General features: G+C 41.6%; 1 protein-coding gene across 1 annotated transcript in view; it reads left to right on the top strand.

Annotated features, from left to right (window-relative positions):
* Positions 1–262: 262 nt before the first annotated feature.
* The window catches only part of LOC126259267 (coiled-coil domain-containing protein 43), a 54267-nt gene continuing 35089 nt past the window's right edge, over positions 263–19440 (top strand). The window contains exon 1 of the mRNA XM_049955901.1: positions 263–469. Within this exon, the coding sequence (XP_049811858.1) occupies positions 305–469 (165 nt within the window). The 5' untranslated portion in view covers positions 263–304. The remainder of the gene's footprint in view (positions 470–19440) is intronic.

Here is a 19440-nt window from a genome sequence, read left to right as displayed (position 1 = left end):
GCACTGTAATCTGTGGAGCGTAGCCGTGGTCCGGCAGAACAGATTGCAGTTGACGAGGCGTCTGTGAAAGGTTTTGTGTTTCCGTTTTGTTCTTAAATGCTGCATAAAAGTAAATCAGTTTGTGAAGGACAGTGTATTTTCAATATATGTACCGTCAATTAATACATACCATATGGCTGTTAAAATTCGTGTGTAAGAGCATTATCGAGCTCTAAATGTAGGTAATGTATTAAAATGTTCGGAGTGCATTATAGTATAAACTTTGGAGTATAAAGTGAATACACTTCTCTGATTTGGTGAAAATATGGCAGCTGGTGGGGAGGATTTTGATTCTTGGCTGAGTTTGAAACTGCTTGCTCTCAATATCGATGAAGGAGTATTTGGCTCTTACATTAAAGGCATTTTGGACGGAGATGAATCACTGGAGGATAAAACAGAAGCCTTGGAAGGGATTCTGTCAGAGATAACAGTGAGTATATCATAGAAATGAATAGGTTAAAAATATTCTAGATGACAGATTTTGTGAATCATCAAATTCAGCATTGCCAAATTTGATTTTCTGCAATATTGGGAATAAAACTATTATGATCCAGCAGAGTGCTTAGTTTGTCAGTAGAAAGTTTTGCGATTGCTGTCTTTATAAGGCTGTAGTTACCGGTTAGTGACAAAACGGTAATTATCATAGAAAATGACACTCAGTGGGAATTCAGAGTTACGGTCTGGATATTATTTTATAGCTGGTGGTATACAGGATAGTTGGATACTAGTGACATGTTTTCTATGACTAACATGCATGAAGCGTTCTGTATGTGTAAAAGACTGTGTATATAGAATGTGCCAGCTTGTTTAAATATGTTGAGAAAAAGGGAAATTGTCACTCAGATTTGAACAGTCTTTACAGTAAGCAGGCATTTTAAACTGTTAAACCATCCAAACGCTTCCCCAGTAATCAGAAAAAATATTTGAATTCGTTCCAAACAATATGAGGAAAACGTGATTTTGAATGCCTGTGTCAATCTTGGACGTTTATTCTGCCCCCCTTATTGGTGAAGACATATAGTCATTATAAGCAGGAGATCTGGTTTCAAATTCCATTCTAGGAAAAATTTTCACTGGCAACTGCACCTTCAAAATTAGTTATATAAAAAGCTGTTTAATTAGTAAAACTATGAATTCTTACCATATGCCCAGTACTTCTACCGATAGACTGATTTAAGTTTCGTTACCCCAGATATGTTTGAAAGTATAGAAAGTAGGCAGGCAACATTATTTTCATCGAAATGTATGCTGTTTATCTAGTACCAGATGCCTGCACAACCATATTTTTCAAGGTGGTCACTGATTTATGACTGCAAATGTAAATAATACCCCCCCCCATTACCATTTGAAACAAAGTTTTCAGTTATGCACTCGAAAAGAGGAGATGGCAGCTTTCTTAGCCTGCAGAGCTAGCGCTAGAATTCATCAGAGAAGGAAATGAAAATGCTGACACACACACACACACACACACACACACACACACACACACACATATATATATATATATATATATATATATATATATATATATACTTTTTTTTACCCCTGGAGTTTCCAGCTCTGATTTTCCAGCTTGATTTGATGAAACAAAATCCTTTTTTTGTTTAATTAACTGCAGATGTTCTTTGATCACCTTATTAATAGAAACCCTACTCTTCCTTCCTTTACTAATAGAGAGAAGCAGGTCATCATTAACTGTTTCAGTGTGGTTTTAGGACACACACACACACACACACACACACACACACATTGTGTGTGCCCCTCCCCCCTACCTACCTTTCCTCCTGACTTGTCTCTTACAGCAGACAAAGAACAAAGTCACTTTTACACTCATAACATTTGACAAGATTACTTCAGACATTGTTCACCAAAAAATAATAAATTCCTATAACTGTATGAAATTAAAATAAACTAAATTATAGTATTGTTGGGATATGGTGTACAAAATATTTGTGTGTCAGCAGAGAGTTAATGTGTGATCTCTTTGCCTATTATATTTACTCTTAGGTATCTGTGTTGTGTATTCTGTGTTATATGCCCTTTTAAATTGCTGGTAATGCATTAAATGTACTAAAATATATGTTCCTAAATAGTGTTTCTCCATCGGTACTATTTTACTCTGCAAATATATAATCAAACGGGTTATGGGCCAATGAATATGGGATATTATAGTTTGACCAGTGAATGGTGGAAAAACTTAATATTGTGTGGGGGCAGTTTATAATTGGGTCTAGTGAAGCAGGGGATACAACCCGTCGGCTATTACCAATGACGTCATACATGAGTCATAGATAGTAAGGTCTTCACTTCAAGGCATAGATAATAAAACAGTTCTGTGTTCCGGATAAGCGCTATCATTTTACATTAAAATAATTATTCGTAATGATATTGAGGTAATTTGGAGTATTAGTTTGTTATTGTAGAACAATTTTTAGTGTCTTATTTTCGTTTATAGAAATGGATTTGCCTGTTTGTGGGTATGTAATTTTCGTTACTGTCTGTCTAGACGAGCTTCGGTTATTCCTCGATATTTCCGTGTGGTAAGCTCACTTTTCCATTTGCTTCTTTCACTGTATTTCACAATTTTGAGATATTTCACAGTTTTATTCCGCCAATACGTGTGTTTTCGTGTTGTGAAGTATGTAATAGAAATTTCTCAGCTGTCGATCTTCTTTCGTTTCCCAGCACTAGTATCAGTTCGACATTTTCGAATGTGTACTTGCTATATTACAGGCGAAACCCCCAACACAACTAAAATTTGTATCCTGTCCTTCACTTCGCCTTTACACTGACGACACAACTATAATTTGTATCCCGTCCTTCACTGCGCCTTTACACTGACACTATATATGTCAATTGGCGAGCAAGATACAAATGTTGCATATAGCTATATAGCTCAAGTAACGAATGGGATACTATTAGCGTCCAAGGCAACAAGAAAACTGTACCCCATAGTGAAGTATGGGATGCAAATTGTACATGTGTCGTCTTCTTGTCTCCGTGTAGTTCAATTGAGGTACAGGTTGCAAATGTAACGTACATGTATTTCCACCTTTTCCTTACCAGTGTACATATATCGAGGTCAATGGAAGTCTGGTATACATATATTACATACATAGGTCCTTCTGTCATCAGTAATACTGATATGTACGTAAGAAAAGACTGTTAGTAATAGCGGAGACGAAATGAACAGCACATCTACAATTTGTATTCCTTGTTCCACTTAGGGTTTACTGAAACGGAGGATACATCGTTCAGGTGGAGAACAGGACAGTAATGCTAGTGAAAACGAAGAAATCGACTTACGACAAACTCGTATTCCGGACTGTACTTAAGCAACACACTTCGAATGAGCTTTTAATTTGTATCGGGTGTTTCATTTGCGGTTTAGTGAAGCAGGGGATACATAGTTCAAGTGAACGACAGGACAGCAATGCTAGTTGAAACTAAGAAATTGACTACGCTGAACTTGTATCCCGTACTGCACTTAAGCAATACAGTTCGAAAGACTTTCGAGATAAAACTGACATACATGTAACGTGATGTACTCTTTGATAGTAACATATTTCATTCATTTCTTTCCATTGTATTTTGTGGAGAAATACTAAGATACAAACACGCGATATCGTTAACGTGAAAATACTACTGGCCCTTATATAAGTGAAGTACAGTTTTTCTCTCTGGCATTCCTTTGTTTCTGAACATTCTTCTCAGCTCTTTCATCTTTGTAATGCATGCTCTCTGGCGAATTCTGACGTCATTGATCAAAGCCGACGGGTTGTATCCCCTGCTAAACTAGACCCTTATAATTTACGGGAATTATATTGTAACTGCGTTAATAGCTTCTGCCCAAATGCCGCAGATTGAGAAGCTCCTAGGTCGAGAGAATTGTGCAGCTTGGAAGTTTGCAGTAGAAGCTTATCTACTGATGGATGACTTTTTTGATATCATTGATGGAACTTAGTCCACAGATTAACATTTTCAGAGCAAAGACCATACAACAAAATCCAAATCAATTCTTCTAGTTGATCCTGTGAATTATGTTCACATAGGAAAGGCCAGCATGGCGAAGGAAGTATGGGACAATTGAAGAAGAGCTTTTGAAGGTGGCGGTATAACTAATGACTGCCACCGCAATTCGTGTATCATATCTGTGGCACTCTCTCCCCTATTTCACAATATTACACAACAAGCTGCTCTTTGAACTTTTTTAATGTCCTCTGTCAATCCTATCTGATGTGGATCCCAAACTACACAGCAATACTCCAGAAGAGGGCAGACAAGCATAGAGTAAGCATTCACTTTAGCAGATGTATTTCTAATAAATCGTAGTATTTGGTTTGCTTTCCCCAAAACATTATCTATATTATTGTTTCAATTTATTGATAATTGTAATCCTTAAGTATTTAGTTGAGTTTACAGCTTTAAGATTTGTGTTATTTATTGTGTAACTGAAATTTAGTGGGTTCTTTTTTAGTGCTCCTGTGAATGAAATTTTTCTTGATTTAGTCAGTTGCCATTTTGTGCACCACACAGATATCTTGTCTTCCATCTTTCCATCAATTATTACAAACTGTGACCTTTCCAATAGAAAATCATGAATCCAGTTGCACAACCGAGACCGTACTATATAGACACGCAATTTAATTAAGTAGCTTGTGAGAAATGGAGTCAAAAGCCTTCCGGAAATCTAAAAATATTTGACACCCTGTTGATAGCACTCGTTGCTTCATGGGAATAGAGCACCAGTTGTTTCACAAGAACAGTATTTTCTGAATCCGTGTTGGCTGTTTGGCAATAAATCATTTTCTTTAGGATGATTCATAATGTTCAAACACAGTATATGTTCCAGAGTCCTAGTGCAAACTGACGGTAGTGATTTAGATCTGTAACTCAGTAGATTACTCCTATTTCCTTTCTGGGGTATTGATGTGACTTATGCAACTTTCCAGTCTTTTGGTATGGATCTTTTTACCAGCAAGTGGTTGTATACGATTGCTAAGAGTAGAGCTGTTGTATCAGCATAATGTAAAGGAACCTGGCTGGTATACAATGTGGCCCGGAAGTATTGCCTTTCTTAAATGTGTTAAGCTGCTTTGCTACACTGTGGATATCCACTTCTAAGCTACTCAGGTTGGTAGTTGTTTTGATTCAAATTCTGGAGTATTTATTTAATCTTCTTTTGTGAAGGAATTTTGGAAAACCATGTTTAGTAACTCTACTTTATGGGCGCTGTCATCAATAACGTCACCATTGTTATCACACAGTGAAGGTATTGAGGCCACTTGTGCAATTTACCAATGATGAGAATCTCTTTGGGTTTCTGTCTCGAAATCTGACAGTTTCTTTGCGGATATTATTAAAACCATCTCGCATTGGAGTTCACACCAAACTTCAAGCTACTGTAAAACTTCACCAATCTTGGGGATTTTGCCTTTTTTTAAATTTTACATGCTTTTTTTTGTTGCTTCTACAATACTATTCTGTGTACCATGGGGTCAGTACCAACTCTTATTAATTTATTTGGTATATATCCACCACCAATTTGAAATTAAACCACATCTGGTCTATACTTAGTCAGATTGGCAGGTGCTTTTTGTTGAACCAGGGACCAGTAGTACATGTGCAGTGGCTTTGTGATAATACAGGGTGGCGCACGAAATGTGGTACCAATTGTTTCTTTCACAATTTACAATGCACATTAGATATCCCGCTGGGATCTCTTCAGCAGTACCAGCAGAGCTTGGAAAAACAAATGAGTTACGAAATGACGTGTAATTCATGATACTGCCGCTAGGAGACTAGTAAGCAGCAATGGCTGACAATGGAAGACTGATGACACTGCAACGTTCGGCAATTGTGTTACTTTTTTATGAAACAAAAAGCCTTGTGACTCAGAGGCGTTTTCGACAACAGTTTAACACATAATGGGTCCCTAGCAAGAAGACCATCCACAGGTTGTACAATAAATTTGTACAGGAAGCAACAGTATTGGAAGCGAAGCGACCGCAGCCTAAGCCTGTTTGTTCACCGGAGAATATTGAAGTGGTACGAGTTGCTGTACAGAGAAGTCCCAGGAAATCGTGTAGAAAGGCAGCAGTGCAACTGGGAATATCCAGACGCTCCGTTCAACGCATTCTTAAAAGTGACCTCCATACGTACCCATACAAGATGACCTGTGCACAGAATCTCACTGAAGAACACAAGCAGCAGAGACTACTGTTTGCTCAGTGGGCGGAGGATAGGGAAGAAACTCTCAACAAAGTTTGGTTTTCAGACGAGGCGCATTTTCATTTAGACGCTAGTGCTTCATGAACGACAACATTATGCTCCGAGGATTACAGTGTGGGCAGCAATTTCCAGTCACGGACTTATTGGACCCTTTTTCTTTGAAGAAACTGTAAATAGAGAGAGTTATTTGAACATGCTTCGCAATAGCTTCATTCTACAGCTTCTCGCTACTGCCTTGCCCTTCAACACACAGTGGTTCATGCAAGGTGGAGCAAGGCCACATACTGCAAACACTGTGTTGGAGTTTTTACACAAGCATTTCGACATTCGGATCATTTCACCCAGGTTTCCAGGTCGCTTCAATGATGGACAAAATTGCCCCCCCCCCCCTCCCCCCCAAAATAGTCCAGACATTAATCCATGTGACTCTTTTTCTTTGGGGTTATCTAAAGGAAAAAAATTTCCCAAAACGTCCACGTGATTTAATGGAGCTCAGAAGACTTATTCTTCAAGCTTGCAGTGAAATTACGGAAGACATGTACCGTAGTGTAATCACTAACTTCAGCGTTCATTTGAAGGAAGTTAGGAAACGAAATGGTGGACATATTGAGCATGTGCTGAGTTAGAACAAATCTCCATGGATGGCTCTTTATTATAGTATATGTTCCTTTCAGATTGTATTGACAGAGTTTATATTCAAAAAGAAAATGGTAACACATTTCGTGCACCACCCTGTATTTGAAGGTCTATTAGGAGAGGTTCCTGGTTTGAAAATTCTCAGCTGGCCATACTTGATATTGTTTTGTTAACTCATTATTGGTGTTATTCTTCGTCTATGTGGTTTTGTTCACATGAGACTGGTGTCAGTGGTAGGTGTGTCAGGTTTTCCCCCATCAGATTTGTACAGGTTGCCAGGGGTAGTTGTAGGAGCTGATGAGTCACCATTTGGAAAAGTTATGCATGGGAGGGGCACTTGTCTGGTGTGGACATGGGTGCAGGTGAGTTATTGTTTCCAGAGGTGGGTATTCTCATCTGGTATTTAAGGTTGTGAGGAGGTGAATTAAATGAGTTTCCATTGGTTTAATAGGGGAGTATGTTGCGGAGGATTCTATTATTATTTCGGATTCTTTCTCTTCATTCAGGGATTTGGGTACTGGGGTTTTTTGACATAATGTTGGGCTCCAGTGTAAAGTTTAAAGATCATGGTGTAACAGGGGCTTGTACCAGTACTATAGATGGTTGTTGGGGGGCTGTAAGGTGTCTTATAGGAAGAGGAAAGAGGCAGTCTTCTACTGTACAGTCACATCTTGATGACTGTTGTTGGAGGAAGTTTGCAAGTTGTTGGAGGAAGTTTGCAAAAAAAATGTCCTTTTCAATTTTTATTTAGGCTTGTGGGGAAAATGTTAGGCCGGCAGTAAGTGCGAGGGACACCAGTTAGGTTCATGTTAGTTTTCATTTAGATTGGTGTTATTTTTGTTCCCAAGTTATGAATGATGATTTTATGTGTTATTTTCAGTTTTGTGCGGGTATTGTGTTGGGGACTGCTATCATTTGGTGGATGGTGGATGGTGGGTGGTGGCTGGTGTGTCTGAGGTGGTGTGGGTCGTAATAATGATTATTTTGGTGTGTGTGTGTGTGTGTGTGTGTGTGTGTGTGTGTGTGTGTCCTCATCCTTGCATAAAACAGTTTTACGATTATCATACACTTCCTTGGCAAGTCATTAGTAACAGAATGCATGCGGTTTCCCAGAATGTGTTTATTATAGTCAAAAGAAAAGATGGTAGTTTCAAGAAAGTGTCTCCATTTTACATACAGAAAGCCCTAGAAGGCATTGCTGGAACCTTAAAATCTGTTGCATTGCGCAGTGGGACTCTGTTGGTTGAAACATCTAGCTACCAACAAATAAAGATCCTTCAGAAAGCTCAGCACCCGTGGAAGTATGCGATAGAAACTGAATTGAACAACACTTTGAGCTACAGCAAAGGTGTTGTGAATTGCAGGGATCTCGTTTATATTTCCAGAAGAGAATTGAAAGCCGTGTGGTCCCGGGAAGGCATTGTTCACATGGAAAATATTAAGAAATGGGTGGATGGCAATCTTGTCAAATCATACTCTTTTATCCTTACTTTTGACAGCCCTGAACTTCAGAGCATGTCAAGGTAGGTTTCCTACACCTTAGTGTACAGTCTCATTTCTCAAACCCAATATCGTGTTTTAAATCCCAGCACTGTAGACACACTACTCCTGGTTGTAAATGAGAAGCCACTTGAGGGAAATGTGGTAAATCTGCTCATGACAGAGTTTGTTGTTCCTCTCCTTCAAAGTGTGTCAACTGTTCTCAGGATCACCCCGTCTGGAGTAGGGACTGCAGAGTTTTCCTTGAAGAACGGAAGATCCAGGAGATCAAAATGACAAAGCATATCGTCTGTGGTGAAGCCAAAAAGTTATAAGAAACATACAGCCACTCACATTCTCTGCCTCCTTTTCATCCGTAATCAAACAGCCAGTCCAGAAAACCAATGCTGCTACACAAATGGAGGCTGCTAATGTCAACACATGCATTTGTGCTGCTGCAGTTCCTTTGAAGCCTGCCCCCCACCCCAGAACTTCAGAAAAGGCCGTGGTTGCTGACACCCTGGAACTTCCTGTTCCTCCAGAGGTCAAGTCTTGTCCACCGCTCAGTGCTGCCAACACCGCACCATTTCTGAGTTTGTCTCAGAGCAAAAAACTGAAGTTGAAGGCAAAGAATTACTCACTGATGGACAGGAAGTACTGATGGCTCTCATGAGCCTTCTTTGGAGGTGGTGGAGCTTGATGTCAGACTGGGGCAATTATCTCACCCCCAAGAGTGAGCCTCCATCCATTGTGGCCTCGTCTCCCCTCCCTGCCTGAAATCATTAAAGGACCACACGTCCCCATAGTTATTGGAGTATCACTTTAACGAGCAGTGTAGGAAAGATCCTGAACCGAATGATTAACCGTTGTCTGGTCAGGCTGTTGGAGACCAGGCAACTCCTTCACTGTTGTAAAATTTGAAATTTTTCCCATCGAAACAACTGTTCGAAAAGGTTTCGGGCTTGCAGCTGGTCGTCATAATCTTCATTGCACACTGTTCTATGTGTGGATTCAGAAGTTTTGGTCCACTGCTGACAACCTGACCCTATTAGAGGCGGCTATTCAGCAGTCTTTCCTATGTAAACATCACTTTATTGGCATGTTCTTTGTACAATACTGCTTGGAGACATTGTATTCTTGCACAACTGCATTGATTGGGCTTTCATGGCTGCCTCCCCATTTTCATATGGTCTTTCCTGTCTCAGTGGTTTTTTAGGACCCAAGTTGGTGATGAGGACCAGTCCCATACCTAGTATTTGTGCTGAGGCTGGGAAACCACTGCTCACCATCTAATTGAAACTCCTTGTGGTGTGTCAGGCATGTAAGTTCCTCGCAGCTCTGACTTCACCCGCATACCACCTTGTCCACCTCTGGATCACCTTTTCTCCAACTGTCCATGAGCCACAATGCTGTTTGGGATCCGCATGCAGCGTGTGTGCTGAAGGCAGTCTATGTAGAGCAAGTACAACCCCAAATCCAGAGTTTTAACCATCTGCCACCCCGGTTACTGCAGAGACCCAGCATAATTCTGGATTCGGTGCATTACAGGAGAGATTTCACTCTCGCTTCTGTTTTCAATGCGATATTTTGCAACATTTTATGTGAGCGCCACAACTATGTAGCTGTCTTTACGGGTGGGTATACGCAGGTGGAGTCCGTTGGTTGCTCTGTTGTTTTCTCATACTGTGCCCTCAAGGTCCAATTGCCTCAAGAATTTACTGTCTCCAACACAGACTTATATGCAATCTTGTGGGCACTGGAGCAGATGAGAGATTCTTCCAGTGCTAAATTTCTTGTCTGTTCTGATTCTCTGAGTACCCTTCACACTCTCCTACTTCTGTACCCAGCAGATAAAGTAATCCAGAATGCCCTCCTCAAACTAAGACTGGGGAAGGAGGTGTCTTCATGGTAGGTACCAGGACATGTGGGTGTTGTGTGGAATGAAAGGACTGATATAGCAGCCAAGGAGACGTGTTGTGATCCCCAGTTCTTCCAGTGTGCTATCCCCCAGAATATTATCGCCTCGCCGTTGAGGTACAAAGTCATACGTCAGGGGAAGATGAGTAGCTGAAAGTGACCGACAATAAGTTCTTGTAGTAAAGCCCACAACTTGGCTGAGGTGTACCTCCTTCCAACCATGTTGACAGGGTGAGGTCCTTCTTACTCTTCTCGTATAGGCCACTGCCCTTCTTACTCTGGCGAGAGGACTCCAATGTGTGGTGCCTGTGGCGCATAGGTAACTGTGCGCCACATTTTGTTGGACTGTGTTTATTTTCCAACCAGCAGGCCATTATGGATTTGCCGACAGATCTGCCATCCATTTTAAGTAACATTCAAATGCATGTGGGGAGAGTTTTAATATTTTCTGATTTATCCAATATTTTTCCCAAGATATTAGAAGAATGGTTTTAATGTGTTCACAAGGTGACTGGCTCACTCAAGTTTTTTTTTTTTTTTTTAAGTGGGAAGCTCCTCTGTCATTTTACTTGTGTTTTAATCTCCTATATAGCACATTTTAATATTTCTTCGCTCTCACAGTGTGTATGTTAACATTTTGGTATTTTATCCACATTTGTTTCTTTTAATGTGTGTAAGAGTGGCAATAACCTCACAATTGGGTAAGCTCCAAACACATGCACACACAAACATACAAAAATCCCTGATTATGTTCAACAGATAAATACTCAGTCTTCTTGGAGCCCTAAATTTGCATCTGGCACGTGTAATTCCTACAGTAGCAAAAGTTCCGCTGATCTGTGCAAATTTCAATTTCTGAGAATAAACAGGACACTCAAAGGGTAATTCTATCTCCCTATAAAATAGTTCACACTTTAAATGAAAAGTAAATGTTAACTGTATTGTACTAAACTCAAAATTAAATTGCTACTCAGTCACACAACTACTCTCATTGTAGAAAGGAAAACAGCATATCGCTGAACAAAGAGATTGTGACTGTATTCTGAAATTATGAATTACAAGCAATGTGCTTTGTAAAAATGGACTTTTGTCTAAATTTAACAATATGAAGGGGTCCATATCAGTGTTAATTAATTTGGCCTGATGCTGTAATAGACGAACATCAGTTTCAAAAGAATACAAGCCAACAACTGATGCATAACAATATAATTAATGTCTCATTATTTCTGGCAATAGCGGAGTTTCATGCTACCCAAGATTCATTATTGGGTCATTCCATGTCAAGTCACCCAGGCCTTGACACCAACCATGTCAGATTTTGATGAAACTTGGTACAATCACTTCTTTTATCATCCTGAAAGCACTTGTAAAATTTTTTTGCTCTATCTCTTATAGTTTTTTTTATAAATTTTTAAAGTTTTTTGGTGTTGTTTCAGCAGTCGGAAATTGTAATTTAAACGTGACGTCACAACTAAAAAAAAATTGTATATTAAAGAATACTCAAGATATCAGTATGAAATTTTGGAATACGTTTGTGTATAATATCTAAATGTTAAAAAATTAACATTAAGATATATTAAAATCTTCCAAATGAAAAAAATTCAATATATATATATATATATATATATATATATATATATATATATATATATAACAGAGGGAAACATTCCACGTGGAAAAAATATATCTAAAAAGAAAGATGATGAGACTTACCAAACAAAAGCGCTGGCAGGTCGATAGACACACAAACAAACACAAATATACACACAAAATTCAAGCTTTCGCAACAAACTGTTGCCTCATCAGGAAAGAGGGAAGGAGAGGGAAAGACGAAAGGATGTGGGTTTTAAGGGAGAGGGTAAGGAGTCATTCCAATCCCGGGAGCGGAAAGACTTACCTTAGGGGGAAAAAAAAGGACAGGTATACACTCGCACACACACACATATCCATCCACACATACAGACACAAGCAGGTATATATATATAAAAACAAAGATGATGTGACTTACCAAACAAAAGCGCTGGCACGTCGATAGACACACAAACAAACACAAACATACACACAAAATTGAAGCTTTCGCAACAAACTGTTGCCTCATCAGGAAAGAGGGAAAGACGAAAGGATGTGGGTTTTAAGGGAGAGGGTTAGGAGTCATTCCAATCCCGGGAGCGGAAAGATTTACTTTAGGGGGACAAAAGGGACGGGTATACACTCGCGCGCGCGCGCGCGCACTTACACACATATCCATCCACACATATACAGACACAAGCAGACATATTTAAAGACAGAGTTTGGGCAGAGATGTCAGTCGAGGCAGAAGTGCAGAGGCAAAGATGTTGAATGACAGGTGAGGTATGAGTGGCGGCAACTTGAAATTAGCGGAGATTGAGGCCTGGTGGATAACGGGAAGAGAGGATATATTGAAGAGCAAGTTTCCATCTCCGGAGTTCGGATAGGTTGGTGTTAGTGGGAAGTATCCAGATAACCCGGACGGTGTAACACTGTGCCAAGATGTGCTGGCCGTGCACCAAGGCATGTTTAGCCACAGGGTGATCCTCATTACCAACAAACACTGTCTGCCTGTGTCCATTCATGCAACTGGACAGTTTGTTGCTGGTCATTCCCACATGGAATGCGTCACAGTGTAGGCAGGTCAGTTGGTAGATCACGTGGGTGCTTTCACACGTGGCTCTGCCTTTGATCGTGTACACCTTCCGGGTTACAGGACTGGAGTAGGTGGTGGTGGGAGGGGGCATGGGACAGGTTTTACACCGGGGGCGGTTACAAGGGTAGGAGCCAGAGGGTAGGGAAGGTGGTTTGGGGATTTCATAGGGATGAACTAAGAGGTTACGAAGGTTAGGTGGATGGCGGAAAGACACTCTTGGTGGAGTGGGGAGTATTTCATGAAGGATGGATCTCATTTCAGGGCAGGATTTGAGGAAGTCGTATCCCTGCTGGAGAGCCACATTCAGAATCTGATCCAGTCCCGGAAAGTATCCTGTCACAAGTGGGGCACTTTTGTGGTTCTTCTGTGGGAGGTTCTGGGTTTGAGAGGATGAGGAAGTGGCTCTGGTTATTTCCTTCTGTACCAGGTCGGGAGGGTAGTTGCGGGATGCGAAAGCTGTTGTCAGGTTGTTGGTGTAATGCTTCAGGGATTCCGGACTGGAGCAGATTCGTTTGCCACGAAGACCTAGGCTGTAGGGAAGGGACCGTTTGATGTGGAATGGGTGGCAGCTGTCGTAATGGAGGTACTGTTGCTTGTTGGTGGGTTTGATGTGGACGGACGTGTGAAGCTGGCCATTGGACAGGTGGAGGTCAACATCAAGGAAAGTGGCATGGGATTTGGAGTAGGACCAGGTGAATCTGATGGAACCAAAGGAGTTGAGGTTGGGGAGGAAATCCTGGAGTTCTTCTTCACTGTGAGTCCAGATCATGAAGATGTCATCAATAAATCTGTACCAAACTTTGGGTTGGCAGGCCTGGGTAACCAAGAAGGCTTCTTCTAAGCGACCCATGAATAGGTTGGCGTACGAAGGGGCCATCCTGGTACCCATGGCTGTTCCCTTTAATTGTTGGTATGTCTGGTCTTCAAAAGTGAAGAAGTTGTGGGTCAGGATGAAGCTGGCTAAGGTAATGAGGAAAGAGGTTTTCGGTAGGGTGGCAGGTGATCGGCGTGAAAGGAAGTGCTCCATCACAGCGAGGCCCTGGACGTTCGGGATATTTGTGTATAAAGAAGTGGCATCAATGGTTACAAGGATGGTTTCTGGGGGTAACAGATTGGGTAAGGATTCCAGGCGTTCGAGAAAGTGGTTGGTGTCTTTGATGAAGGATGGGAGACTGAATGTAATGGGTTGAAGGTGTTGATCTACGTAGGCAGAGATACGTTCTGTGGGGGCTTGGTAGCCAACTACAATGGGACGGCCGGGATGATTGGGTTTGTGAATTTTAGGTAGAAGGTAGGGGTGCGGGGTGTTGGTGGGGTCAGGAGGTTGATGGAGTCAGCTGAAAGGTTTTGTAGGGGCCTAAGGTTCTGAGGATTCCTTGAAGCTCCGCCTGGACATCAGGAATGGGATTACCTTGGCAAACTTTGTATGTAGTGTTGTTTGAAAGCTGATGCAGTGCCTCAGTCACATACTCCCGACGATCAAGTACCGTGGTCGTGGAACCCTTGTCCACCGGAAGAATGATGATGGATCGGTCAGCCTTCAGATTACGGATAGCCTGGGATTCAGCAGTGGTGATGTTGGGAGTAGGATTAAGGTTTTTTAAGAAGGATTGAGAGGCAAGGCTGGAAGTGAGAAATTCCTGGAAGGTTTGGAGAGGGTGATTTCGAGGAAGAGGAGGTCGGTCCCACTGTGACGGAGGACGGAACTGTTCCAGGCAGGGTTCAATTTCGATAGGGTCTTGGGGAGTTGGACCATTAGGAGTAGGATTAGGATCATTTTTCTTCGTGGCAAAGTGATATTTCCAGCAGAGAGTACGGGTGTAGGACAGTAAATCTTTGACAGGGGCTGTTTGGTTGAATCTGGGAGTGGGGCGAAGGTGAGGCCTTTGGGTAGGACAGAGGTTTCGGATTGGGAGAGAGGTTTGGAGGAAAGGTTAACTACTGAATTAGGGTGTTGTGGTTCCAGATTGTGTTCATTGGAATTTTGAGGTTTTGGGGGGAGTGGAGCTGGAAATGGGAGATTGAGTAGATGGGAGAGACTGGTTCTGTGTGCAATGAGAGGAGGTTGAGGTTTGCTGGAAAGATTGTGAAGGGTGAGTGAGTTGCCTTTCCGGAGGTGGGAAACCAGGAGATTGGATAGTTTTTTGAGGTGGAGGGTGGCATGCTGTTCTAATTTGCAGTTGGCCTGTAGGAGGATGCTCTGAACAGCCGCTGTGGATGTGGGAGAGGAAAGATTGAGGACTTTTATTAAGGATAGGAGTTGACGGGTGTGTTCATTGGCTGAGTTGATGTGTAGGTGAAGGATTAGGTGGGTGAGGGCAATGGATTGTTCAGTTTGGAACTGGTATAGGGACTGATGGAAAGAAGGGTTACAGCCAGAGATGGGAACTTTAAGTGTGAGGCCTGTGGGGGTAATGCCAAATGTCAGACAAGCCTGAGAAAATAGAATATGGGAGCGTAATCTGGCTAGGGCGAAGACATGTTTGCGGAGGGAAAGTAAATAAAACTTAATGGGGTCATTGTGGGGATGTTGTGAGGGTGAAATGGTATTAGAAGGTGGAAAGTGTAACATGAGGCTGAAATGAAAATGAAAATAAAAATATATGGCGAGAGATAAAGGTGAACTAGAAAGCAACTGGAGATCTGATGTGAAAAAAGGCGAAAAATTGTTGGTTATACACGGGCTATGTTGACCCTGTGGTGAACTTGGGTTGGTAGACAATGATGTGCACAAAGGTTATGTGGTTGTGTTGCCGCCAAAACACGTTAAAGGGTGGAGCAATTTGGGGAAAATTTCGAAAAAACCACGTGTAAATGTATTAAAAGGAGTGGTTTTGTGGTGGCAGATGGTGAAAATGAGGCTAAAAATTGCCTGACTAAGAAATAATGGCGTTAAAACCTGTGGGTAGTGGCTAAAAAAGATCGTGATGTGGGAAAAACAGAAATGGAAAAAAAGCGAAAAACAAAGCGAAAGTTATTAGAACCAGCCGAAATGGCTTTTTAATAGCTGAAAGGAACTGTTTGTGAACTGGAAACTGTGGATTTTGTAGCAGCAGTAGTGTTGAAAGCGGAAAAAAATTTTTTGGTTATGGTTTGGAAGTGGGTTACGTATTATTGAATATATATAGGCGTGATAAAATTGTATGTTAGATTCGGTAAAAAGGAGAACGTGAATACAAAGTGAAACTACTTGCAAAAACAGAAAGAGAAAATAAGATGACAGGAAAGATTTCGGAATGCAACAGTGACAATAACAAACGTAATTGTTGGGTTCAAATTAATGATATGAATATAATAGAGGGAAACATTCCACATGGGAAAAATATATCTAAAAACAAAGATGATATGACTTACCGAACGAAAAGGGTTCCACGACCGTGGTACTTGATCGTTGGGAGTATGTGGCTGAGGGACTGCTCAGCTTTCAGACAACACTACATACAAAGTTTGCCAAAGTAATCCCATTCCTGATGTCCAGGCGGAGCTTCAAGGAATCCTCAGAACCTTAGGCCCCCTACAAAACCTTTCACCTGACTCCATCAACCTCCTGACCCCACCAACACCCCGCACCCCTACCTTCTACCTTCTTCCTAAAATTCACAAACCCAATCATCCCGGCCGTCCCATTGTAGCTGGCTACCAAGCCCCAACAGAACGTATCTCTGCCTACGCAGATCAACACCTTCAACCCATTACATGCAGTCTCCCATCCTTCATCAAAGACACCAACCACTTTCTCGAACGCCTGGAATCCCTACCCAGTCTGTTACCCCCGGAAACCATCCTTGTAACGATTGATGCCACTTCCTTATACACAAATATTCCCCACGTCCAGGGCCTCGCTGCGATGGAGCACTTCCTTTCACGCCGATCACCTGCCACCCTACCTAAAACCTCTTTCCTCATTACCTTAGCCAGCTTCATCCTGACCCACAACTTCTTCACTTTTGAAGACCAGACATACCAACAATTAAAGGGAACAGCCATGGGTACCAGGATGGCCCCCTCGCACGCCAACCTATTCATGGGTCGCTTAGAGGAAGCCTTCTTGGTTACCCAGGCCTACCAACCCAAAGTTTGGTACAGATTTATTGATGACATCTTCATGATCTGGACTCACAGTGAAGAAGAACTCCAGAATTTCCTCTTCAACCTCAACTCCTTTGGTTCCATCAGATTCACCTGGTCCTACTCCAAATCCCATGCCACTTTCCTTGACGTTGACCTCCACCTGTCCAATGGCCAGCTCCACACATCCGACCACATCAAACCCACCAACAAGCAACAGTACCTCCATTACGACAGCTGCCACCCATTCCACATCAAACGGTCCCTTCCCTACAGCCTAGGTCTTCATGGCAAACGAATCTGCTCCAGTCCGGAATCCCTGAACCATTACACCAATAACCTGAAAACAGCTATCGCATCCCGCAATTACCCTCCCGACCTGGTACAGAAGCAAATAACCAGAGCCACTTCCTCATCTCCTCAAACCCAGAACCACCCACAGAAGAACCCCAAAAGTGCCCCACTTGTGACAGGATACTTTCCGGGACTGGATCAGATTCTGAATGTGGTTCTCCAGCAGGGATACGACTTCCTCAAATCCTGCCCTGAAATGAGACCCATCCTTCATGAAATACTCCCCACTCCACCAAGAGTGTCTTTCCGCCATCCACCTAACCTTCGTAACCTCTTAGTTCATCCCTATGAAATCCCCAAACCACCTTCCCTACCCTCTGGCTCCTACCCTTGTAACCGCCCCCGGTGTAAAACCTGTCCCATGCCCCCTCCCACCACCACCTACTCCAGTCCTGTAACCCGGAAGGTGTACACGATCAAAGGCAGAGCCACGTGTGAAAGCACCCACGTGATTTACCAACTGACCGGCCTACACTGTGAAGCTTTCTATGTGGGAATGACCAGCAACAAACTGTCCATTTGCATGAATGGACACAGGCAGACAGTGTTTGTTGGTAATGAGGATCACCCTGTGGCTAAACATGCCTTGGTGCACGGCCAGCACATCTTGACACAGTGTTACACCGTCCGGGTTATCTGGATACTTCCCACTAACACCAACCTGTCAGAACTCCGGAGATGGGAACTTGCCCTTCAGTATATCCTCTCTTCTCGTTATCCGCCAGGCCTCAATCTCCGCTAATTTCAATTTGCCGCCGCTCATACCTCACCTGTCTTTCAACAACATCTTTGCCTCTGTACTTCCGCCTCGACTGACATCTCTGCCCAAACTCTTTGCCTTTAGAAATGTCTGCTTGTGTGTGTATGTGCGGATGGATATGTGTGTGTGCGAGTTATACCTGTCCTTTTTTCCCCCTAAGGTAAGTCTTTCCGCTCCCGGGATTGGAATGACTCCTTACCCTCTCCCTTAAAACCCACATCCTTTTGCCTTTCCCTCTTTCCTGACGAAGCAACCATTGGTTGCGAAAGCTAGAATTTCGCGTGTATGTTTGTGTTTAATAGTCATCTAATTTTTAAAAATATTAATTATATTTTAAAAATAAAAAGTACCGAGTGACTTAGACACCGAAAATAAGTTTTTGTGTTCTTGGAGTAACAATGTACGCTTGGATTTTGTTTTGTTACTACTTTGTTTTGTTTTGAAGTAAAAAATTATTACAGTGTTAAATAGTGCTTGGCTAGTATTTTATTAAATTTATTCGAACTTTCAGTAAGTACTGTTACTTAGTTTACAGAGATTCTTTTCCAATATCCTATAAAAGTAACCAGAACAGTAATCAGACCAAAAGTGAAATCAGTATGTCAGATATTCAAACCTGTAGGGTAGGGTTATTTAAAAAATCTGACTGTTTCCAAACAATCTACACACCTTCAAAAAAGTTACAACTGGTATCTGAATTGAGTGAGGAAGAAAAAGATTTGATCCACTTACGATCTGGAATTAATCTGTGTGAATTTAAGAATATATGTTCACACCACAGCTACTACTTTTTAAATGTTTTTGAAAAGTATCAAACAACATGTGTAGACCCATTAAAAAAAACACTAAAAGTCCATCAAAAAATCGTTAAGTGTAGGCTTGGATCTTTGTAAACAATTACTGACCAAAAATATTAGCATAAAACCTGGACAAAAGCTTTGCTCAGCATGCCGTAACTTTTGTGAGGAAAAATTAAGAGTTGAAGTCAATGAAAGTGAAACAGATGATGGTTGAATTAGAATCATTGGAATCCAGAAGTGAATCCCTCGTACAAACAAACATTGCTCGTGATAATTTAGGTTTAACACCGATAAAGCTTCATGGCTTGTTAGAACAAAGTAAAGGGTCTTATTTTAAAATGAAGGTTAGCAGTATTGAAAAGACTGCATTTAAAGACAGTTTCAAAAGCATTAAAATATGATGCACCAAGTTTTGATGATGATGAAGAAGATAAGTGTGGTTGAGAAAGCAAAGGATTGGCTCCAGATTCTTGGAGTCGAAATAAAGTGAT

The sequence above is a fragment of the Schistocerca nitens genome, chromosome 5 (genome assembly GCF_023898315.1).
Source record: "Schistocerca nitens isolate TAMUIC-IGC-003100 chromosome 5, iqSchNite1.1, whole genome shotgun sequence".
In the NCBI taxonomy this organism is placed as follows: domain Eukaryota; kingdom Metazoa; phylum Arthropoda; class Insecta; order Orthoptera; family Acrididae; genus Schistocerca; species Schistocerca nitens.
This window is presented reverse-complemented; position numbering and strand designations above follow the sequence as displayed.